This window comes from Dipodomys merriami, unplaced genomic scaffold (assembly GCF_024711535.1).
Source record: "Dipodomys merriami isolate MVZ:Mamm:240054 unplaced genomic scaffold, mDipMer1.0.p SCAF_5, whole genome shotgun sequence".
Lineage (NCBI taxonomy): Eukaryota > Metazoa > Chordata > Mammalia > Rodentia > Heteromyidae > Dipodomys > Dipodomys merriami.
In genome coordinates this window covers 75,957,207-75,981,084 of record NW_027206068.1, presented here as the reverse complement: position 1 = coordinate 75,981,084, position 23,878 = coordinate 75,957,207, and the positions used below count along the sequence as shown (strand labels likewise).

Below are 23,878 nucleotides of genomic sequence, written 5' to 3'. Positions count from 1 at the left end.
CACAGTCTTCCCATGTAGTTTGGGATGACAGACATGAGCTGCCACCACCCACTTATTGGTTTGATTTGGTTTGGTTTTGCTTCTTCTGGAGATTCTGGATAATCCAAATTCTAATATCTGAGATGTGAACTGCAGTGATAAACTTAAGATAAACTTAAGATTCCATATTCTGCAAGGGTTTTTTTTTTTTTCCCATAGAACTATCTTGAGGAAAATTGAGTAAAGGGATTTAAAAGAAATTTATTGATTCAATTTTAATGTTGCTTTTCACTAGTTGTAACCATGAACTTGAACAGAGTTACATAAAATAAAAATAAGAATAATGGAAAGGAGTAGTTAGTAATATGCCCAGTTCTACTGAAGACCTCCTGGCCTTCTACCTGTGTTTAAAAATAGAAATAACTAAAAGCTATTTGGAGAAAGAAAACATTTGCCTTAATTCTTTCTGGTTGTTTCCCCTTAATCCTGCCTAGCTTCTGTGTGCTAAAAATTCACAGAACTAGGTCTTAGCAAGATCCTTGCATATTTGCTCAGTAGCATATAATTTAAAATTTTTTGGTCTCCTGCAGCAGAATAACTTAAGTAATCCTCCAACACCCCCTGCCTCTCTTCCTCCTACACCACCTCCTATGGCTTGTCAGAAGATGGCAAATGGTTTTGCGACAACTGAAGAACTTGCAGGAAAAGCTGGAGTTCTGGTGAGCCATGAAGGTATGATTGTAGCCGCTGCACTTTACACCTTTGAGAGATGTGTTTGGTGAAATGTCAGTAGAGCTGTAAACTTGTACCTGCACGTTAGCTTTGACCAGACGTGCTTACAATTCTGTATGTTTGCTTTCACAGTTACCAAAACCCTGGGGCCAAAGCCTTTTCAGCTGCCATTCAGGCCACAGGACGACTTGCTGGCCCGAGCTATTGCTCAAGGCCCAAAGACAGTCGATGTTCCAGCCTCCCTCCCAACACCACCTCATAACAACCAGGAAGAATTAAGGTAGAAGTTATTTTTTCTCCAAAGACTTTTTTGTTATTTCCATCTTAAAATTATTATATAGGATGGGTAGGGCAAAATTGGGTGATATTCTAGAAAATATAGATTGTAATACATTGTTATTATTAAATACAATCAGTTTGTGCATTTTTAAAAAGTCTTATTAATTACCTAACTATTGGGGCATTGGAAAAATCTCTCCTTGCAAAGTATTTTATAACTGTCCTTCCTAAGCTCTTAGTCTAAAATGAATGATTAGCAGTCTGACACCAAGGAAGTCTCACTATGGAAGATACATGGTCTGTTCTGTGAAGTGCTTTTAATGAGTTTATTCATGTTATTTGGCTCAACATTCTGGTTTTAGAGAACTGAGTTCCCCTAAATAATATCTGACTGCTTAGATCCAGGGAATCCATACATACTTTTCAAATTCTTATTGCTTCTTTTGAAAATTTGTATTTTTAAATTATTTAGCAGTGCTAGAGATATGAACTCAGGGCCTCAATCTTGCTAGGCAGGCACTCTGCCTCTTGAGCCACCAAATAACCAACCCTTTTAAAAAAGGATTGGAGAGTAGAAAACATAATCACTCTCTATTTGATGAGACATCCATTTAATTTTTTTTTTTTTTGTCAGTCATGGGACTTGAACTCTGGGCCTGGGCACTGTCCCTGAGCTCTTCAGCTCAAGGCTAGCGCTCTACCACTTGAGCCACAGCGCCACTTCTGGTTTTCTGGTCGTTAATTGGAGATAAGAGTCTCACCAACTTTCCTGCCCGGGCGGGCTTTGAACCACGATCCTCAGATCACAGGCGCCACCCCCCCTCCCCCCACCCCCACCCCCAGTAGCTAGGATTACAGGCATGAGCCACTGGCGCCTGGCTAAAGGGGTCTTTTTTTTGGGGGGGGGGTCCGGTCATGGGGCTTGAACTCTGGGCCTGGGCGCTGTCCCTCAGCTCTTCAGCTCAAGGCTAGCACTCTACCACTTGAGCCACAGCGCCACTTCCGGCTTTTTTCTTATGTGGTGCTGAGGAATCGAACCCAGGGCCTCGAGCATGCAAGGCAAGTGCTCTACCACTGAGCCACCTTCCCAGCCCCTACAGGGGTCTTTTTTATCCCTGGGTTCATGACTGTCAGAAAGCCTTCCTTCCTCAGGTCTTCTTCCACATAAGTGGGAGGGGTAAGAGGCAGCGGATCCCCGGGGAATGGTCTGCATCTCATAGCCTGACATCTCCCCATTTCCCTGGTATACTTGGGCCTCAGACTAGACAACAGAGAACATTCTCTTCCTTTTTCCCCTTCTTTTATCAGTTAAGGAAAACAAGTGTCTCCAAAGCCACAGTGGTCATCCTTTCTCCCCTTTACTGCCACCATAAGCAGCAGTGACAGCCAGTGCCATGCAGGTGTGATTTGGGTATATCCTTGAGGCTCTTCTCAGTCTCAGCCACCTGTGGTTCTGCAAAGTAGTGCTCATCCTCCTTTCTGTGTTGTTACATTCTCAACATCTCCCTCTCTGGCAGGTCTTTAAGCTTTGATGCTAGAACTTCAGTCAGGAGAAAATAGTCAGACCATTTCCATCATTTTATAGCTAAACCTATTTACTAAACTTTTTCTCTGGGCTGTTCCTCATTTGACCCTACACGGATTGACTTGCTCTTTTGGTTCTGTCATTGCTGAGTGTGCTTGTGGTCATGCTCAGGTGACTGGTGCAGAAGCCCTGCTTGCACACTGAGCTTGCACACTGAGGTATGGATGTGCTCCTTTTTCAGGATACAGGATCACTGTGGTGATCGTGACACTCCAGACAGCTTTGTGCCCTCATCCTCTCCGGAGAGTGTGGTTGGGGTGGAAGTGAGCAGGTATCCAGATCTGTCTCAGGTCAAAGAGGAGCCTCCAGAGCCAGTGCCATCCCCCATCATCCCCATCCTCCCTAGCATCACTGGGAAAAGTAAGAACGCTTAGCCTGGTTATATTGTCACAGAGCACATGATTTTTCTAATGAAAATATTCTGTTCCTAAAAAGTCGCTAATAACTTTTCATTTCTGTTCTGTTCTTAAGGTTCAGAATCCAGAAGGAATGACATCAAAACTGAGCCAGGCACTTTATTTTTTACATCACCTTTTGGTTCATCCCCAAATGGTCCCAGATCAGGTCTTATATCTGTAGCAATTACCCTGCATCCCACAGCTGCTGAGGTAAGAAACAAAAGGACTTCTTAATACTGCAGAGGCGCTCCATTGTCAGAGGTCTGTTAGTGGCTTGAAGTGGAAGACAGATTGCCTAGTTCCTGAGGATAATAGATTCAGTAAAGAATCAGACAGTGTCACAATAAACATGTAGACTACTGTCATTAGGCACGTGATTAAGCTCAGCTGAAGTGAAGAAGTTGAGTTCTTGTTGGAGAGGGAAACATTCTACCAAGAGCCATGTAGATATTTATAATGCAATTTGTCGGCCATACTAGATTATCTAGAGGCAGACGGGTGTAGGCAGTCAGTGAGAAGCCTGCGTGCATGTCTGTCCTGTGATGTACAAGTGATTTTCCCAGCCTGGCTGTGACTGGCCAGCTAGACCCTCCCGTGCCGTAGGAGAGAAGCTCACCATACCTGCTAATGCGGTAGGACATTTCCCACTGAGAAAGAAGATTATCAGCAGTGAAAGTTTTAGAGAAGCAATAGAAATGTTCTTGAGGTAGCATCTGCATACAACAGTAGTGATTTGTTCCGGACTTAAACACTTTTTAAACTCTGGATCTTGTAAGATGTTTTATTAGAGCCCAACCTCAGCACAGTAGCATGGCAATGTTTGGGGTGCCGTGTGGACCACGTAGACTGTTGTCAAGCAAGCCTTCTTACAGTGAGCACTGCTGAGTGCCTGGGCCTGCTCCCTTCTGTGGGCCTGCCTTTTACACCGTCCAGATACTAAGACTTTCTTATTTTCTTTTTGTTTTTGTTTTTGTTTTTTGTCAGTCATGGGACTTGAACTCTGGGCCTGGGCACTGTCCCTGAGCTCTTCAGCTCAAGTTGAGCACTCTACCACTTGAGCCACAGTGCCATTTCTGGTTTTCTAGTGGTTCATTGGAGAGAAGAATCTCACAGACTTTCCTGCCTACGCTGGCTTTAAACCATGATCCTCAGATTTCAGCCTCCTGAGTAAGCTAGGATTATAGGCGTGAGCCACCGGCACCCAGCCAGATACTAAGATAGATGATAAGTTTCATGGAATCCTTGTCTGAGGATTTCTCTTCATGAAGGCTTTAATTGGATATGGTCCATTCACACAGTCTTTCTGAGAATCTTCAAGTAGAAATCATTAGATTTTGATGACTCTGTACATGTCATATATATAGTGTTCTCAAGCGTGTTTTTCTAAGCACCTTAGTAGTTTTTATTATGTGTGTACTGTAAGCATGAATATCTATTTTATGTCTGACTTTGCTTTCTGAATGGGTAACACAGTGTTTGCGTTTTGTTTTAGAACATTAGCAGCGTTGTGGCTGCGTTTTCTGACCTTCTCCACGTCCGAATTCCTAACAGCTATGAGGTTAGTAATGCTCCAGATGTTCCCTCCATGGGTCTGGTCAATAGCCACAGAGTAAACCCAGGTTTGGAATATCGACAGCAGTTACTTCTTCGTGGGCCTCCACCAGGATCTGCAAATCCTCCCAGATTAGCCAGCTCTTACCGGCTGAAGCCGCCTAATGTACCATTTCTTCCAACAAGCAATGGTGAGCTAGTGAGCTTTTTGTTAACCCCAAATCCATTCTCGATTCAGAAGTTGCACTTATTCTTGTTTAAATTTCTAACTTTTTTAACAAGTATTCAGCAGTGTTGATGTGTGGCCTTTGGTGAATTACCCTTCTCCAGATCTCTGTTCTCCATGGTGTGATGTGACCTTCCATACATTCGTATATGACATTCAGCTGTCATCCTGGAAGGGCTGCGTGTGGCCCTCTGTGCAGGCTCCTGCCGCCCCTTCAGTGGCTCCTGGTCTGTCCCCAACCTCCCATGCTAGTGTCTGTCTGCTCGCCCCATGCAGAGAACCCAAGGCGTGACCCAGCTTGTGCTGTGTTCTCCTGTTCCCTCTGCCCTCGCCACCGTTCTGTTTCCTCTGCACTCCTCGGCAGGGCGCCTCCTTCACATGGGGTGCTTGGGCTCCCGTCTCTCACCACCAGCACACCCTCCTCGGGCCCCTGTGAGATGGCTTCCTTTCTTGCTGGTATCTCACTTGAGTGCTTCTTCACCACCCTCCTGCTCACAGGTTTCCTTAGAGTCTTGCTTCTGTCCTTACAGAATCCATCAGCCCCTCAGCTCTCCTCTGCATTCTTTCAGCGTTGTCTGTGTTGGAGTTTTGAACTCAGCCCCAGCTGCTCTGTCACTCAAGTCTTTCAGCCCTTTCTGCCTTCACCTCCAGCTGAGTGACGCTCCAGAAGCCGACCTGGCGCCTTCGAATCCCCAAGGCCTCGTTTATACTTTACTTCAGATCTTTCCTTAGTTCTCTTTGGTACCGCGTCACACTTGAGTCTCTTGTCTGCAAGTCATCGTGACTCCTTAGGCAGTGGGACTCTCCCTGCTCTCTGTGCGCTCTGCGTGGATGTGAATCTGTCCTGGTGACTTGCGTTTGTCTGATTCTTTCATCCAAGCACTTCTTTCTCAGCTGTTTGAGAATAAGTGTTTATTTATTTGTGCTCCAGCATCACATCATAGATGCCATGTAACCATTGCTTACTGGATAAGATTTTTATTAGTCTAAAGTACATTAATGAACCATGCTGTAATTGGTTGATACAGCATAATTTTACACCATGTACAACCTGTGTCATTGGTCAGTTTTAATTACTAAAACGCGGGTCGCTTGTAGGTCTCTCTGGATATAAGGATTCTAGCCACAGCGTCACCGAAAGTGGAGTGCTCCGACCGCAGTGGTGCTGTCACTGCAAGGTGGTTATTCTTGGAAGTGGGGTACGGAAGTCTTTCAAGGATCTAGCCTTTGCAAACAAGGTACTTTACTATTCTTAAGGTCCCTGCCCTTCACCCAGAGGAGGTGATCTCAGCAGTGGCTGCTCCTGGGGGAGGGAGGAGTCCCTTCAGAGCACACACGGCCCTGGGTGGAGTGTGGGTGAGGGGCAATTTCCTGGTGTAGCACCAGCATGTATTCGGCAGACTTGGGCTTAGGTCAGATGATTACAGCACACTGTCAAATTATTAGTGATGAATAAAATGGAATCTGGACAGTACACTTTGTGCAATCTTTTTTTCTCTGGCGGAATGACTAAGTGATAACTCATATTAAAGTAGAAGGTCACTCCAGATTTTGCTGTCAGCTGTGTGGCTCTTGCTTGAATGAAGTTCTGCTTGGGGTGATCTCCATGCATTTCTCTTTGTTTTTCAGGATTCCCGGGACAGCATTAGGAGAATGGAGAAGGACATTGTCTTTTGTAGTAATAACTGCTTTATTCTTTATTCATCAACCACACAAGTGAAAAACCCAGAGAGTAAGGTAAAGTTGGGCCACTCTCACTAAGCAATATGTAATAAAGATTTCTGTTCTGTAGGTACACAGTAGACATGGAAAGATTTCTCCCTCCTCATGGGTAAAGCTCCCAAGTAGAAAACCTAATCAGGTTTTCCTGAGGTTGGAAATAGCCTTGATCTATTAGACAAAAGTGGACAGAATAAATTAGATTTTTTTTAAGTTCAAATAGAACACTAATACTGAAATCTCATGTTCTACCAATTGCAAATATTAACCTTGGAAATTGTTTTGTTGATTTTTATTTTTGTGAGCAGGAAGGCTGAAAACCTCACAAAAATAAAATATAACTATTCGTGCATTGTGAGAGAAAACATTTTACTTGCCTGGCACCAGTGGCTCTCACCTGTAATCTAGCCACTCAAGAGGCTGATATCTGAGGATTGTGGTTCAAAGCCAGTTGGGGTAGGAATGTCCGTAAGACTCTTATCTCCAATAAACCACCAGAAAACCAGAAGTGGCTCTGTGGCTCAAGTGGTAGAGCACTAGCACTAGCCTTAAGGTGAAGAGCTGAGGGACAGCGCACAGGCCCAGAGTTCAAGCCCCACAACCAACAAAAAAAAAAGCATTTTACTCATAGCAAGCTGCTTTATCTTGTACCAGTTAAGTGCATCTAACTATGTAGTTGATGGAATTGATACATTTTTAATTGTAGGTTTCGAAGCAGATGTTGTTCTTATAAGACAGCCAGTCATTCTTCCTCCAGACAATTGCTTTAGTGTCTTTCACAAAAGAATAGTCCAGAGACTTATTTGTTTTTCTTTTTTAAATTTTTTATTGTAAAGATACTATACAGAGGGTTAGAGTTACATGAGCAAGGTAATGAGTACACTTCCTATTGAGCATTGTTGCCCCCTCCATTGTTTTCCCCCTACTATCCCTTCCCTCCCTACCTTCCCCAAGGTTCTTTTTTTTTTTTAATTGTGATTAAGTGATTACATAATTTCCTAAATTTCACAGTATTGTGGAATAATGATGCTCATTTAAAGTCACAAGCTCATTCTAACTTTCCTGGAGCAAATTGCAGAGACTTATTTTTTAACAACAGTCCCCACTGTAACAAAATCTAAGCTATCAGACCATTGAATTTAGAATTTTAATTAAAATGTGTTGGCTTAGGTGAGTAGGGGAGTGGTTTTCACCAGGTAGTTGTGGCCTGGTCTGGGTTTTATGTGAAACATCGATGTTTCACACTTGTACTAAGGCGCTGGCGTGTGTGCAGAGGAGAGGCTGTGGGTTATCAGGGGAGCTGCTTCCCATCGCTCACATTTCACACCAGCTGGGGACATGGAGCCAAGATCAGTGGCCAGAAAGTTCAGGAAAGGGGAATGAGCTCTTAGCAGCTGACACTGCCGAAGTCTTAACACAAATAGCTAGATTTTCTGACAGCGTTGACGACTCTGGCTTCTTTCGTCAGAGAAGGAACGTTCACAGAAGGACAGCATTCTCTAGTTAGTGCTTTTGAAGAAGAAAGATAGGAGGGGATCCCCCTCCCCACCTGACCACCCTTAGAGGTTCAGAGCTGACTTGCGCCACGCCTGAGGCTTCCCTGACACAAATTGCTTCAGGGTGTGTGATGGACTGTCTTCCCCATGGTTTCCTTTTGCCTCCCAGGAGCCCATCCCTTCGTTGCCACAGTCACCTCTGAGAGAGATGCCCTCCAAGGCATTCCACCAGTACAGCAACAACATCTCCACTTTGGACGTGCACTGTCTCCCCAAGTTCCAAGAGAAAGCATCCCCCCCTCCGTCGCCTCCCATTGCATTCCCTCCTGCCTTTGAGGCAGCCCAAGTGGAGGCGAAGCCTGATGAGCTCAAGGTGACGGTCAAGCTGAAGCCTCGGCTGAGGACTGTCCACGGTGGGCTTGAAGACTGTCGGCCACTAAATAAGAAGTGGAGAGGAATGAAGTGGAAGAAATGGAGCATTCATATTGTAATCCCTAAGGGGACATTCAAACCGCCGTGTGAGGATGAAATAGATGAGTTTCTAAGGAAACTGGGCACTTCTCTTAAACCTGACCCTGTGCCTAAAGACTACCGAAAGTGTTGCTTTTGTCATGAAGAAGGTGATGGGTTGACAGATGGACCAGCAAGGCTGCTCAACCTCGACCTGGACCTGTGGGTCCACTTGAATTGTGCTCTGTGGTCCACCGAGGTCTATGAGACTCAGGCTGGTGCCTTAATAAATGTAGAGCTAGCCCTGAGGAGAGGCCTGCAAATGAAATGTGTCTTCTGTCATAAGACGGGTGCCACCAGTGGATGTCACAGATTCCGCTGCACCAACATTTATCATTTTACTTGCGCCATTAAAGCACAATGCATGTTTTTTAAGGACAAAACTATGCTTTGCCCCATGCACAAACCAAAGGGAATCCATGAGCAAGAGCTAAGTTACTTTGCTGTCTTCAGAAGGGTCTATGTGCAACGGGACGAGGTACGGCAGATCGCCAGCATTGTGCAGCGAGGAGAACGGGACCATACCTTCCGTGTGGGAAGCCTTATCTTCCACACGATTGGCCAGCTGCTTCCACAGCAAATGCAGGCGTTCCACTCTCCTAAAGCACTCTTTCCTGTGGGCTACGAAGCCAGTCGGTTGTACTGGAGCACTCGCTATGCCAACAGACGCTGCCGTTACCTGTGTTCCATTGAGGAGAAAGATGGACGCCCGGTGTTTGTCATCAGGATCGTGGAGCAAGGCCATGAAGACCTGGTCTTGAGTGACTCATCACCCAAAGGTAACTCTGCTGACTCGGCCCTGCACAGTCAGAGGCTCCATTGTTAAATTTAATGAACGAGTATTTCCTTGCTTGTTCACATATTTCATAGATTTTTCTTTGGTTGGCAAGTACTGATTTTAGCTGCTTTGTTATCACATCTTGTTCTTTGCTATAAAGTTTTCTAAACATTTTCATGAGTAAATACGGGATGCGACACAAGAGTTGGTCAAATATATGTGTGAACAGTTTGTCATGACCTTGCAGCATGTGACAAGGTGGGAACAATACATGGAGCGTGCAGTGTTGCGGGGTGTGTGGTGTCGTGAAGCATGTGGTATCAGCGGGTGTGTGGTGGCTCCTGCCAGGAGTGTCAGGGGAGAGTGGGTTTCAGGCATTTCACTTTCACTCCAGGTCAGGTGTGCATTGCCATTTTTGTTGGCACAGGAACTACCAGGAGGAGTTGCTTTGTAAGCATTTGCTAGTTCTTCTAAACAAAGTGTGAAATGCGCTAAGCTTATTATCAGTTTCACATTTTAATTCAATTCAGAGAGGAAAGGAATATTCTGCAGATGGTACCATTTGGGCTTGTTGTTTTAAAATCAATAATATTTAATCAACATGAAAATGATTTAACTCTTATGTTGCTGCCATTTTCTAGACAAGTTTGTTAAGTTACTGCCCAGCTGGTTCAGTTTGGAAGGTACTGAGTATTTGAGTGGAGATTCTACTGTGTCCTGTTTCTCTGCCTGCTTAAAATCGAAGTCAAGTTGATGATAAAAAATAATTTCTTGTCCATGTGTAGGTGTTTGGGATAAGATTTTAGAGCCTGTGGCATGTGTGAGGAAGAAATCTGAAATGCTCCAGCTCTTCCCCGCGTATTTAAAAGGAGAAGACCTGTTCGGCCTGACTGTCTCGGCGGTGGCGCGCATAGCTGAATCAGTGAGTGTCTCGCTCAGGGCCGAGCCTGTGCTGCTTCCAGACTCACCTTGGCCACTGCCCCACGTGCCCACACTTTTCAGAGCATGGCCTCATCCGTGGACTGCCCCGTGTGTTCTGAGGAAAACAGGCTTGTTCTGAGGGATGATTTGGGGACACAGGTCTCTGTCCACTGAGAGGGAACCCAGCCCTGTCCACCTTGTCTGTTCCAGATGGGTGCGGCGCTCACCTTCCCCTCAGCCTCTGATGTTCCTGGGCACGGCTGAGTCTAAGGGAGCCTTCCTGGTGCTCTCCTGCCCTCTTCCCCGAGTGGGGCAGGCTGTTCCCCGAGGGGCAGCCATGAGCATGTCGCTCCCTGACCCTCTGCCTGAGAGATAACAAGCCAAGCAACCTGTCCAACTGAACCATAGCTACACAGTACTTTGCAAAATCATGTGATTATACAGCAGTCTCTTCCAGACTAAAAGCGGTGTTGTTTGGAGGAAAGCCTCAGTGGCCCTGAGTCATGAGCCTTGCTGTTGCCCACGCAGCTGACAGCCTCTGTGACCCTAGAGAAATACAATTCCTAAAAAGTGTGTTCTTAAAAATCACTTTGCGAATAAACCTTCAGTTCCCACTATTGTAGACATTGAGCCAGCCCTCAGGCCACGGTCACATTGGAGCAAAGTGAGAAAAAAGAAAGTAAGACATCTGAATGACTTTGAACTTTTCCTTTTTTCCTCTGAGCCCTGAGCTTGAACTTGGGGCTTTGATTTGCTATGCAAGTGCTCTACCACTCAAGCCCTGTCCCCAGCTCAGACTTGTAATCTTGCCTAGTTGAAAAATCCCAGATGGAAATTGGGCATTACTCTAAGCGAAAGAACTGAGCGTGACTCACCACGTGCCCGTGCCTGTGGCTGCCACCGCATCCTAGCCCCACACGCCGGCTTTGCTTGGTGAGGCTGCTGTGGGGGGAATGATTTTCCTTAAGGAGCATTTACCAGGCTCTCCCAGGTTCTGCTGTGAAACAGAACTTGAATACTCCCCGCTGACTCTAGGTTAACTTTGTTAAATAAAGGCTCATGTTGTTACTGGAGACCATGTCCTCCATTCTTTCCCTCTCAGCAACCCTTTGCCAACTCAGGGCTCTGGCTCCTGGGCAGGTGAGTTAACCTCTTGTGCCTCTGCTTCCTTCCAGCTGCCCGGGGTTGAGGCGTGTGAGAACTACAGCTTCCGGTACGGCCGGAATCCTCTCATGGAGCTTCCCCTCGCCGTGAACCCCACAGGCTGTGCCCGCTCGGAACCTAAAATGAGTGCCCATGTCAAGAGGTTTGTGTTAAGGTATTTTGTTTTAACTTCACATAGTACAGCCCAGGGTTTCTAGGCATTGCTAGTGGTGTTTGTGCTTGACTTGTCCGCTGCTTACAAACCCTGCTGTCTCTGGCTGTGTGCGGCCGACATCCTCGGAGGATGCGCCGCGTGTCTCTGCTAGGCAACTTTCCGTGTGTGCCTGTCGGTGAAGCGGCCTGGCTTCCGTGCTGTCAGAGGTGTCTTCAGTTTGCCTTTTGTCTTCCTGTTGGTCCGCCGTCATCCGCAGGCCTCACACCCTCAACAGCACCAGCACCTCCAAGTCCTTCCAGAGCACAGTGACCGGCGAGCTGAACGCGCCCTACAGCAAGCAGTTCGTCCACTCCAAGTCATCTCAGTACCGAAGAATGAAGACCGAGTGGAAATCCAATGTGTATCTCGCCCGGTCTCGGATCCAGGTGACTATTTTGGCTTCCGGAAGGGGAGCAATAGGAGAGAGGGGTTCTTGAGGTCTCAGTAGCCAGGGATTTCACGTGGTGGCAGAGGCAGGCTCTTGTCTGCTTTGTTTGGAAATCTGTTTTCTTTCTTCATGGCTCAAGCATTTGCAGTGACGCCAGTACGCCGACACCTACACTGCAGCCCTGCAGTTCCCTATTTCATGTCTCTTTCCGGACTTCCCAGAGTTGGAATTGGGCAGTTCTCATTTAGAAAAGGTGTCCAGTTCCTGGGTTTCCAGCCCACTTGTCCTCTGAGCTCCTGATGATCCTGAGGAGTGTCACAGCTTCAGCTCCCCTCGGAGCCCACCCCAGACACCCTAAAGCTTAGATGATTCCCCCTCTCTCTGAAAGTTCTCTTCCATCCACTCTCAGCCTCCTCCAAGGCAGACCTGAAATCCCAGCTACATTGGAAGTAGAGATAGGAGGATCACAGTCCAAGGCCAAGTCAAGGCCAAAAGCATGAGACCCTATCTGCAAAATAGGTAAAGCAAAAAGGACTTAGGGATGTGGCTCAAACAGTAATGACCCTGAGATTAAACAACAATGATAATACAGATCCATATATATATATATATATATATATATATATATATATATATATATATATACATACAGATCAATAGCCCATTATCTACATGCCTTCTTGTTCCTTCAGTATAAGCTTTTTCCTATTCCCTGAATTTATTCTTGGATGTTTCAGGTCCTTTTATTTTCCATTTCTTCATTTGATGACCCTTAAGTCTGTTGTGTCATGACCATTAGTCTGAGAAAGTTATCTTATTTTGATTCTCTGCAAGTTCTTCCCCACTGTTTTCTCTCTGTGCCTATGGGCTGGAGATTGGGACTCATGTAGACCCCAGGCTAGCAGCAGCAACAGCAGCAGCGGCTAGAAGCTTGTTGACACATTCAGATTGGAGATTTCAGCTTGGGAGGAGCCAAAGAAGGATTTCCACCTTTAGTCATAGCTTCTTCCCCTTTTCTTCTGTATGCGGTTTCCCATCCATGCTTTCTGAGACTTCTCTTCGAGTTTTAAACAGCCAGCTAAGAGCCTTTTGTCTTCTTAGTCTTTTTGTTTAATATCTCACTCTAGCATTGCTAACAATGTAACCTTTCTGGGGCTCTGCCTGTGCTGCCTTCCTGTGCTTTCTCCTATCAGTCACCTGCTTTCCCTTTAGATGCTTTCACAGTGTTCTGCTCATCTCTTTTCCTTCCTGAGGTGCATTTAACTGTCTCTTCAAGCAGTTTAGAGAAGTCTGGCATGGTCATTTCTTTTCTCTTTCCATTCTTCTGTCTACCTTCTGCTACCTACCTGGCGATCTTGTGGATGGGAGCAGATATGCTGTATGCTCTCTGCTCTGATCTTAGATGAAATGCACATCTGTACTTTTCCCATCCATACTCACGCTTGTTTGTGGCTATAGTGCTCGTGATGCTGTTGGAGTGCAGCTGTGCTAGGAGGAGCCTTCGTTTTCTTACAGTGTTGCTCACAACGAGCAGTGAGCCATCGGTATCTTGACCAACATCCTTGTATTGATAGTTCCCCTCCACCTTGTAGTGGGATAATTCACAAAAGACAGTTCAGTATGAGACTATATCTACTTTTCAGTAGATAGTTTTCACAAAGGTCGTAATCGCATACTTTTACAGGGAAGGGACAACTTTGGTGTTTTCATACTTTCTCTTGTGCAACAGTGTTGACACCTCCTTGTGCTTTCCCAGTCTGAGAAGCATGCATGCTTCTGTGCTCTTAATTTCAGTTTCTAACTGCTGATTGATGGGCATCTTCTCATGTCTGCCACTTGGGTTCTCCTCTCTGAGAATTCCATACTTAATAGCATCTGTCTATCGGTTTTTGTGGCAACTTTCATTATTCAGTACTTTTCTCCTGTAGAAGAACCTCTTATGTCCAGAAAGTTGTGTTGTTTTGTTTTGTTTTGGTCGGTCATGGGGCTTGAACTCTGGGCCTGGGCGCTGTCCCTCAGCTCTTCAGCTCAAGGTGAGCACTCTACCACTTGAGCCACAACACCACTTCCGGTTTTCTAGTGCTTTATTGGAAATAAGAGTTTCATGGTCTTTCCTGCCCAGGCTGGCTTTGAACTGTGATCCTCAGATCTCAGCCTCCTGAGTAGCTAAGATTACAGGCCTGAGCCACCAGCACTGGGCTAGTATTTTGATTTTTATATAGGTAAATATGTATAATTTTCTAGAAGTCTTGGTCAAGAGTGTCAAGATCTACATTTTTCTTGCCTTTTACCCCCTTTTTTGGAAGTAGCAGAATTGAAGTTTGATCTCTGTGCTCAAAGATAGGCAGGTTTTCTATCACTTGAGCCATGTTACTAGTCCTTTTTGGCTTCAGTTAGTTTTCAAGTAACTGACATACCTAGTTTGTTGATTGAAATGGGGTCTTACTAACTTTTTGCCTGGGCTAGCCTAGAGTGCAATTGTCCAGATTTCTACCTCCCATGTCACAAGATGACAGGCATGAGCAGTGGCAAAAATCAAAAATATGTTTATGAGCTGGGCACTGGTGGCTCTCGCCTGTAATCTTAGCTGCTCAGAAGGCTGATGTCTAAGGATCATGGTTGAAAGTCAACCTGGGCAGGAAGGTCTTTTTTATTTTTTATTTTTTGGTCTGCTGTGGGGCTTGAAGTCTGGGCCTGGGCGCTGTCCCTCAGCGCTTCAGCTCAAGGCTAGCGCTCCACCACTGGAGCCACAGTACCAATTCTGGTTTTCTGAGTGGTTTATTGGAGATAAGAGTCTCAGGGAGGGCTGGGAAGGTGGCTCAGTGGTAGAGCGCTTGCCTTGCATGTATGAGGCCCTGGGTTCGATTCCTCAGCACCACATAAGAAAAAAGAAAAAAGCCGGAAGTGGCACTGTGGCTCAAGTGGTAGAGCACTAGCCTTGAGCTGAAGAGCTGAGGGACAGTGCCCAGCCCAGAGTTCAGTCCCCACGACCGGACCAAAAAAAAAAAAAAAAGAGTCTCAGGGACTCCCCTGTCTGGGCTAGCTTTGGACCATGATCCTCAGCTCTCAGCCTCCTAAGTAGCTAGGATTACAGGCGTGAACCAGCAAAAAGCAAGAAGTAGAACTACCACTGGTGGTAGAGCACCAGCCTTGAGTGGACAGAGCACAAATCCTGAGTTCAACCCCCAGACTGGCACCAAAATGTACATATACATATGCATATACATACATATGGCCGTTAGTAAAGCACCATTTAACTATCCAATCCTTCATAATAACCTTATGTTCAATGCCAATATTATTAATAGATTACCAATAATGCCAATATTATTAATAGATTTTCACGTACAGATATGTATGCTCTGTTTGCTTCCTCTTACCTCTTGTTGGAGCTTAGCCAGACTCTACTGGTCTCCAGAGGTGTTCACTTCTGAGTCACATTAGAACTGACCGAGCAGACACTGCTGTGGCACTCTCTCCCCACGGCCAGCACGCACGGCGACTCCATGCCACGCCCCTGCAGGCCCAACCCACACTAGCACAAGAAAGTACTAGATTATACATGAGAATTGCTTTTTCCCCATGTTTTGCTTTTCTGCCGTTTTCAGCATTAGTCTTTCAGAACAGCTGGCGCTGGAAGCGCAGCGCGCCTCACGAGCGCCACAGCAGCCCCGGTTCTCTCCAGCCTGCTCGCTTCCGGCATGGGGCTTCACTGCATTTGTTTCCAACCTTCCTGATAGAGCACAGTATTTTCTCTTCTCTTCTTTGCCTTGGCTCCCAGGAAGCTCCCAGCCAAACCTAAAAGTAGCAGTATTATAGTGACTCATTTCTCACAGTTAGCTCTTTTTATTTCCTTAGATTCATTGTTCCACTGGGCCTTATTGAATGGAGGGGTGTGGGGCGGGATGCCACACTCATAGCTGGGTGGTTGGCGGGACAGGATGCTGAGGAGCCCTGGTAGATGAGGCCGGGCACTCTGCGAAGGCCTCCTCCCACAGCACAGCCCAACTCCCAGGGAGCCCCGCTCGCAAGGGCCTCTGGGTGCTGGGCTTCCTGGACACATTGACCCCCAGCGGAGACAGAAATTCATGTAAGACACAAAGTACTGATGATGTGGTACTCGGTATTAATATTGCCAGGGTTTTAAATTTCAGAAAGTACCATTCAGTTGAAGACTGGAGCACAGGGTGGCCTTAAGTCCCAGCTTTGGTAGAGCACGGGAACGGGGCTGTGGCAGGACAGCAGAGGAACGGGCTCGGTTCTCCTTGCAGGGGCTGGGCCTGTACGCCGCTAGAGACATCGAGAAGCACACCATGGTGATCGAGTACATCGGAACGATCATTCGCAATGAAGTGGCCAACAGGAAGGAGAAACTCTATGAGTCCCAGGTAGGCCGCAGCCCCCTCAGCACATGCCGACCAACCGCAGCGTCTCCTCCTGCGCCTCCCGCACACCTGAACTGCACAGCTCGCGGGCCACATGGTATGCAGCCGCGAAGCCCTGCCGCGCTGCTGTCCTTGCTGAGCTGCGCCGCCGATGGCCTGTGACCTGTGACCTGCCCGCCACAGGCCTGGCCTGATGCAAAGTCGGGGCCCTGGCACTCATTCTGCCTTCCTTCCCCCTAGAACCGCGGCGTGTACATGTTCCGCATGGACAACGACCACGTGATCGACGCCACACTCACAGGAGGGCCTGCAAGGTGAGGGGCTGTGCCTGCCACAGACGGGAAGTGGAGCTCTTCCAGCGCCAGCCTTGAGCGAAAAAGCCAAGTGAGCGCGGTCCTGAGTCCAAGCCGCACTGCAGGCACCAAGGAGCGAGGGGAGGGGTGGACACCGGGTGTGTTCTCACGAGACTCACGGTGACTGCACGTTCAAAACATGCACATGTGCGTGTGCTGTCACTGCCCCGCTTCCCCAGTGGTGCTGGGATTCTAGCTGGGGGCCTCATGCTTGCTAGGCAGAAATTCTTCCTCAGCCACGCCCCTCAGCTCTTTTTGCCTGGTTTTTCAAATAGGGTCTTAGCTTTTGTTCAGCTGGCCTTAGACAATGATCCTCCTGCCTCTGCCTCCCTTGCAGCTGGGATTACAGGTGTGAGCTACCACATCAGGCTAATTCTTTGAAACCAAATCTTCTGGACAATCAAATGTATAGTGACCATGGAACTGGCATTGAATCATGGTTCTCCTATTTCTGTCTCTTAAGTAGCAGGAATTACAGGATTTACTTTTCCTAGACCTTGCTAACTGAGACTAGCCTGGAACTCCCTCAGCTTCCTAAATGCTGGGATTGTAGGTATACACCACTATGCCACGTGGCTTATAGAAAATGTTTTGGGAGGAATTCTTAAAATTTGACTTATTTAAAATTTGTTTAGTTAACTGATAAGTACAAATGTAATGAGCAAAATGTTTTCCCAATGAATTGAAAGTTTTTAAAGTTTTCTAGTTGTTTTACAATCAGTAGTTTTCTGGCCTGGCTTGCAGGTATATCAACCATTCCTGTGCCCCGAACTGTGTGGCTGAAGTGGTCACTTTTGAGAGAGGACACAAGATCATCATCAGCTCCAACCGGAGAATCCAGAAAGGAGAAGAGGTGAGGGGGTCTGTCAGGGCCTGCGTCGGGGGGCGGCTGCTCTTTCCTGTGGCCATTTCCCTTTCTCCCTTGCTAGGAGCTGGAAAAGCTTCCGGTTGGGCACTTGGGTGCCTCCTTCACTGGTCTGAGTGTTTTGTGTCAGTGTTCCATCCACACCTTTTTGCATGTCTCAGGAGCCTTCTATGCCCTATAACCTTTGACCTGTGACCCACTGTCACATACCTGTCATTTAACTGACATTAAAACCCCTAGCATTGGCTGGGAAGGTGGCTCACTGGTAGAGTGCTTGCCTCGCATGCATGAAGTCCTGGGTTCGATTCCTCAGTACCACGTACATAGAAAAAGCCAGAAAGTGGTGCTGTGGCTCAAGTGGTAGAGCGCTGGTCTTGAGCAAAACAGCTCAGGGACAGCGCACAGGCCATGAGTTCAAGCCCCAGGACTGGAGTGGAAAGATTAAAAAGAAAAAAAAACTAGCATGGCAACCTCTCTGCCTGGCTTCTCGCCAGCTCGGATGACGTGGTCTGGATCGCCTGGTTTTCCTTCCCCGGCCGTCATTCACACGCGTGCTTGGCCCAGGGAGTCGTGCTGGGGTCTAGAACCTGCGGTGCAGAGCCCCAGTGGGTTTCTGCACGGCCCTGGCTGCGGTGAGGCGGCCTGGCGCCCCCGCGTCCACGCTCATAGGCTCGTAGTCCGCTCCGGGAGTCCGTGGCGAGGGTCCGCAGCAGCCCAAGGCCCGCGAGAGCCTGAGCCAAGCAGGTGCCGCGGCCTGCAGTGGGTCTGCGGCCTGCGGCTGGGTCCGCGGCCTGCGGCTGGGCCTCCGGGCCGCACGGGCCTCCCGCCATCTCCCCGTGCCGTTGGGCTTTCTGTAGGAAAGAATTGACCCCTTCCAGTGGCGGGGTTCCGGCCTCGAGAGCTGGGCGGAGGGGCGGCGGCTCGCGTCCCACCACGCCCACCGTGTGCCAATGCCCTGGGGCGCGGGCTCCCCCCCCCCTCCGCACGGGCGCACCCGCCCTCCTCTTCCCTGGGCTCCGGGTCTGGCCCGCGGGGGCGCGCGGGGCGGGGGCGCGCGCGGGGCCGGGGGGGGGGGGGGGGGGGCGCGGCGGCGCGCACGGCTCACCCGTCTTTGCCCGGGCAGCTCTGCTACGACTACAAGTTCGACTTCGAGGACGACCAGCACAAGATCCCGTGCCACTGCGGGGCGGTCAACTGCCGCAAGTGGATGAACTGACGCCGCCGCGGCCGCGGCCGCCCGCCCCGCGCCCCGCCCCGCGCGCCCCGCGCCCCGCCCCGCGCGCCCCGCGCCCCGCTCCCACCCACGGCCCGCAGGAGGGCCCAGCACTTTTGGTTTTTCCTTCTTCCTCTTCCCCCCGCCCCCCTCCCGTGGTGGTTTCGTCCCTCCTCCGTCTCGTCCGTGTCGTTCGTGTTGTTCGTTCGTCCCACTGAGGAGAACTTTCACTGGGGCTCCGCGCGGCCGCCGGCGGGGCTTCCCATGAATGTAGAGAGACATCACCAGCGGCTGGCGCCGGCCCGCGCATGCGCGGCCTCCGCGCAGCCCCCCCCCCTGCGCGGACCCCCTCCCCCCCCCACGCGCGCATGCGCGGCCCCCCGACCGCGGACACCACTGATGAAGGAATGTACCGAGATGGCTTCCTTAGGGCTAGAGCTAAGGGATAATAACTTGCACTAAATACATTTAAATACTTGATTCCATGAGTCAGTTTATTGTAGTTTTTGATTTCTGTAAAATAAGAGAAACTTTTTGTATTTATTATTGAATAAGTGAATGAAGCTATTTTTAAATAAAAGTTAGAAGAAAGCCAAGCTGCTGCTGTTACCTGCAGAACTAACAAACCCTGTTACTTTGTACAAATGTGTAAATATTTTGAGAAAAAAATACAGTATAAAAATAGTTATTGACCAAATGCTCCCAGGCTCCGCAGCAGCTCGGTGCTTATAAAACGTCATAGGGATGTTACAATATAATTCTGTGTTATTGAATACGCCATTGCAATTATGTAACAAACGAAAGTTCACCCTAGTGTTTGGGTTTTTTGGAAACCATGTCTCTTGTACTTGTTTTCTACACCTAACTTCCTACACAACAAAACGAATGCTACGACTACAACTTTTATAGCTGTTTTGGTAATTTAAACTAATTTTTTCATATTATATTGTTGCATCCCTACTTCTTCAGTCAGGTTTTTTTGTGCTTACAATTTGTGATAACTGTGAATAACTGTTCAAACACCCAATGGAGGCTGAGCTTTTTCTTCAGCAGTAGTTTTGACTAGACCACAAAGAATCACGTAAACATACTAGAATCATGTAGCAGGAACTTAACCTAATTCCTTAGCCTTCTATTTAACACAAAAATTTGAAAAATAAAAAAAAAAAAAAAGACAAGAGCGAGAGACGCAATTGTGCTCACAGCTGCAGGACTCCGGCAATAGGGTTTTTCGAAGATGTAATTTTAAAATGTGTTTGTATGAACTGTTTGTTTACATTTCTTTAATTAAAAAAACACTGTTTTGTGTTTGCTTGTAGAAATTTAATCAGCATTTTGAACCAGGTTAGCTTTTTATTTTGTACTTTAAAAATCCTGGTACTGACACTTCACAGGCTAAGTAGGAAATGAAGACTTTCGTGAGCTGTCGGTACAGCCAGTGATGCAGTTCGGAACCTGTAATGTATATGGCATGATGTATTTTTATCTTACAGAATAAATCAATTGTATATATTTTTCTCTTGATAAATAGCTGTATGAAATTTGTTTCTTGGATATTTTTCTTCTCTTGTACAAATTCTGACATCCTACCAGTATTTGTCCTTCCAGGTTTTGTTGTTTCTGTTCTGTATAATAGTATCTAATGTTGGCAAAAATTGAATTTTTTGAAGTATACAGAGTGTTATGGGTTTTGGAATTTGTGGACACAGATTTAGAAGATCACCATTTACAAATAAAATATTTTACATCTATAAACATTGCCTCGTGTCTTGTTAGTCTTGGATTGGACAGACCTTCTGAATGAATTCTACCCTCTTCCCTTGCTCTTTTGAGTAGATTTAGAGGCCTCTCTAGAATTCTCTCTACCTTTGCTTATGTACTACCACACTTTGCTGGGAAGAGCCACCCCTCATCCTGCAGAGCTGAATTTGTGGCCACGTAAATAGTCACTGATCAACCACACTTCTCATCACGCGCTCCACGCAGATGTCCTGTGCAGCCACGCCCTGGCCTCGAGGGCTCGGCCGGCCTGCCACGGACAGGTGTGAGGTTCTGCCATCGGCCAAAGGTCACCACAGCGTGTTCTCAACTGTCACGCCTGCAATTTTCATCTAAGCGGAACCAAGTTCTTGGCCGGAAGGACTGATGATGGCTCCTGGCGCCTGCTTCCCATCAGCCACACTCCCGTGATGCGAATCTTCAGTTCTAGCCCCATTGCTTCCTGTCTCTGCCCAGGGAGCCCACTTGGGCTGGTTGAAAATGTTGGTAGGTGCCAACCTCCTATCCACCCAGCCTGGCCATATATCTATTGAGCATGCTCAGAACACTTCTGTAGCCTACAGTTGGGCAAAACCCAGTTTATGACATGTTGAGTATCTCAAGTCATTTACTGGACACACATACAGAAGGGGCTGCGAGTGCTTTTGTTCCACTATCACATAGCGGGGAGGGGGAATCATTGAGTCGAGCGGCACCAGGTGCCTGCTTACTAGATCACATTCTGCAAACAGCGAGCGCTTCCCTCCCCATGGAATCGCCGCCTCTCCCTGCTTTGCTGCATTGACAAGGCCCTCACCCAGGACCCACCCAGGACCCACCCAGGAGGTAAGCACAGGCCCCTGGGCCTTGTTTGCTTGTGGCTTTTTCTGTAGTGTTTCCACACAGGCACTTTTCTGGCTTGATGAGTTTTCCATTTCTAGTTCCTTTTTAAAGGAAATTTTTGTGATGTACTTTATGACCATGTGAAGGTTGCACACATTAGTAGAGGTAATGGCTGGCCCCCATGTGAAGTGGTTAAAAAAATGGTGTGGGGTGTGGGGGGGGTACAGCATGTACACGGGGGGCACTCTCTCACCCGAGTTCACGTGTTGTGAGGAAATCCCACCCACCACTGGAAATGGCTCGGCGTGGTCACAGGGCTGGCCTGAGAAGCCTGCACAGTGCCCGGTCACTCCTCAGCCTCGGGGGGTCCCTGGGCTTCCTTTCTACAGTTGGGTATCGTGGGGTCTTTAGGCAGACTAACACGGTACCTTACAGCCTTTACATGTGTAAGGGGGCTTGACAACGTGACTTTCCTTCAGCTTTCGCTCCCTTTTCAAATGAGCTTAAAATAGCTCTCCCTGTTGAGTTCTGCTGAAGTCTTTTCTTCTATTTTGCTTGGCAGTAAGAGAGCTCCATGTTTGTTCCATTTGTGCGGCTCAGTTTCCAACCTCTGTGACTGGAAACTCCTGAGGACAGTGTTGCATTTGTGAGAAACCTGTCAGTCTTCCACTTTTGCATTCCCAGATAGTAGGGGCTGCTCTTGTTCTGCACCTTTCTCAGTCATGAGCTCGCCATTCTTAGTCCTGGGTTAGTGATCGGCTCTGTTTTGGCTAGTAGTTCATCTACATTATTGATCTCAACCATTTTCTGTTAATATTTGGTAGGTTTGTGGGGGTGGCGGTATTATTGGTACTGAGAGTTAAAACTCAGGGCTTCAGTCTTGCTTAGGCAAGCCTTACCTCCACTTCGATTGCTGATGGTGAATTGGAGGAAAGTGTCTCGTGATTTGTCTGTCTAGCTGGCTTCAAACTGCAGTCCTCAGAGCTTAGCTTTCTTAGTATTGTGGGCATGAGCCATGGTACCTAGCAAAATGGCCTTTTTTGACCAAGACAAAATGTGTTCATTTCCAGGTAGCTGGAGGTTTTCTAACTATAGGTGCACATAACCACATTTAGCTTTGTCTTTTGAACCTTTTGCCCAGGCTGGCCTTGGAACCTGGACAAGGTCTATCTCCTGGGATTTGGTATAAGCAACTAAACAAATGACCTGGTTAACTTATTAGCTGATTTCTGGTATGCCTTGCATGGCTAGAATTTGTGTAGTATGTTGAAATCTTGTCTGTTTTGTTGTTTTTGTCAGTCATGGGGCTTGAACTATAGGTTTGGGCACTGTCCCTGAGCTCTTCAGTTCAAAGTGCATGCTCCACCACGAGAGCCACAGCACCACTTCCGGTTTTCTGGTGGCTAATTGGACTTTCCTGCCCAGGCTGGTTTTGAACTGTGATCCTCAGATCTCAGCCTCCTGAGTAGCTAGGACTGTAGGTATGAGCCACCGGCACCCAGCTTTGAATCTTGTAACCTGGAATACAGTCTCTCTTGTTAAGTGGCATGTGTGTTCCACTGCTGGGTGGAGAGCTGCATGCTGGTCGAGTTTTAGCAGCACATACATATTTTAGAAGTTCCGTTTTCAGGTATTATGTGCTCTGGATCATTTCCTCTTGATGAATGCTCTTATGAACACATCACCACATTACTTATTACCAAACATTCTCGGCTGAGACATACTGTCTCATACTCGGGTGTCAGCATGCATGTTTAGGCCTGACTGAAATGTCTTCATTTTAACTTCATATTTATAGTGGGCTTCACACTCTATGCTTTTTTTTTCCTGTCGTGGGGCTTGAACTCTGGGCCTGGGCGCTGTCCCTCAGCTCTTCAGCTCAAGGCTAGCACTCCACCACTTGAGCCACAGTGCCATTTCCGGCTTTTTCTGCTTATGTGGTGCTGAGGAATCGAACCCAGTGCTTCATGCATGCAAGGCAAGCAGTCGACCACTGAGCCACCTTCCCAGCCCTGTATGCCTTTTAATTGAACATTTACCTTGGATATGATTGCTGATAGGGCTGGGTTTAAACCTGCCATATGGCTGCCTTTTAAGTCACATATGTTGTGCAGTTTTTCAACTGCTTTGTAGCTGGAGATGAAACAGTGAGCTGCTGGGTGTGGTGGGGCACACATGCGTTCCAGCTACTTGGGAGGCAGACACAGGAGGGTTACAGTACAAGGCCAGCCTGGGCAAGTACAATATCCTCTCTGAAAAACACACTAAAAGCAAGAGGTCTGGCGTGTGGCTTATGCGGTAGCCTGAGTTCCCACAAAAAAATATCAAGAGTCCATTCGGCAGTGTGGGACTGCCCCCTGCCCTGCGTCTTGAGGAAGGACTGCCCCCTGCCCTGCATCTTGAGGAAGAATCCATAGGTATTTTGTCACTTCCCATAGCAATATTCTCTCTCCGCTGCACAGATCGTGGGATCCCGTCCTCGGCACTGCAGACTGCACATTTACACCTATATGGAAAGTTCATAGCTCGTGCTAGGAAGTGT

General features: G+C 47.6%; 1 protein-coding gene across 11 annotated transcripts in view; it reads left to right on the top strand.

The window, feature by feature from the left end:
• Kmt2c (lysine methyltransferase 2C) overlaps positions 1 to 18,792 on the top strand; it is a 237,609-nt gene extending 218,817 nt beyond the window's left edge. For 9 of the 11 annotated variants that reach the window (XM_069997142.1, XM_069997141.1, XM_069997133.1 and 6 more), the window contains 15 exons: positions 570 to 711; positions 844 to 991; positions 2,757 to 2,935; positions 3,047 to 3,183; positions 4,466 to 4,715; positions 5,849 to 5,988; positions 6,380 to 6,487; positions 8,135 to 9,254; positions 10,039 to 10,175; positions 11,350 to 11,492; positions 11,749 to 11,917; positions 16,191 to 16,307; positions 16,545 to 16,618; positions 17,402 to 17,510; positions 18,646 to 18,792. In XM_069997142.1, the coding sequence (XP_069853243.1) occupies positions 570 to 711; positions 844 to 991; positions 2,757 to 2,935; positions 3,047 to 3,183; positions 4,466 to 4,715; positions 5,849 to 5,988; positions 6,380 to 6,487; positions 8,135 to 9,254; positions 10,039 to 10,175; positions 11,350 to 11,492; positions 11,749 to 11,917; positions 16,191 to 16,307; positions 16,545 to 16,618; positions 17,402 to 17,510; positions 18,646 to 18,738 (3,066 nt within the window). In that variant the 3' untranslated portion in view covers positions 18,739 to 18,792. The remainder of the gene's footprint in view (positions 1 to 569; positions 712 to 843; positions 992 to 2,756; positions 2,936 to 3,046; positions 3,184 to 4,465; positions 4,716 to 5,848; positions 5,989 to 6,379; positions 6,488 to 8,134; positions 9,255 to 10,038; positions 10,176 to 11,349; positions 11,493 to 11,748; positions 11,918 to 16,190; positions 16,308 to 16,544; positions 16,619 to 17,401; positions 17,511 to 18,645) is intronic. The other 2 variants (XM_069997137.1, XM_069997138.1) reach the window with 2 other exon arrangements.
• The last annotated feature ends 5,086 nt before the right edge of the window (positions 18,793 to 23,878 follow it).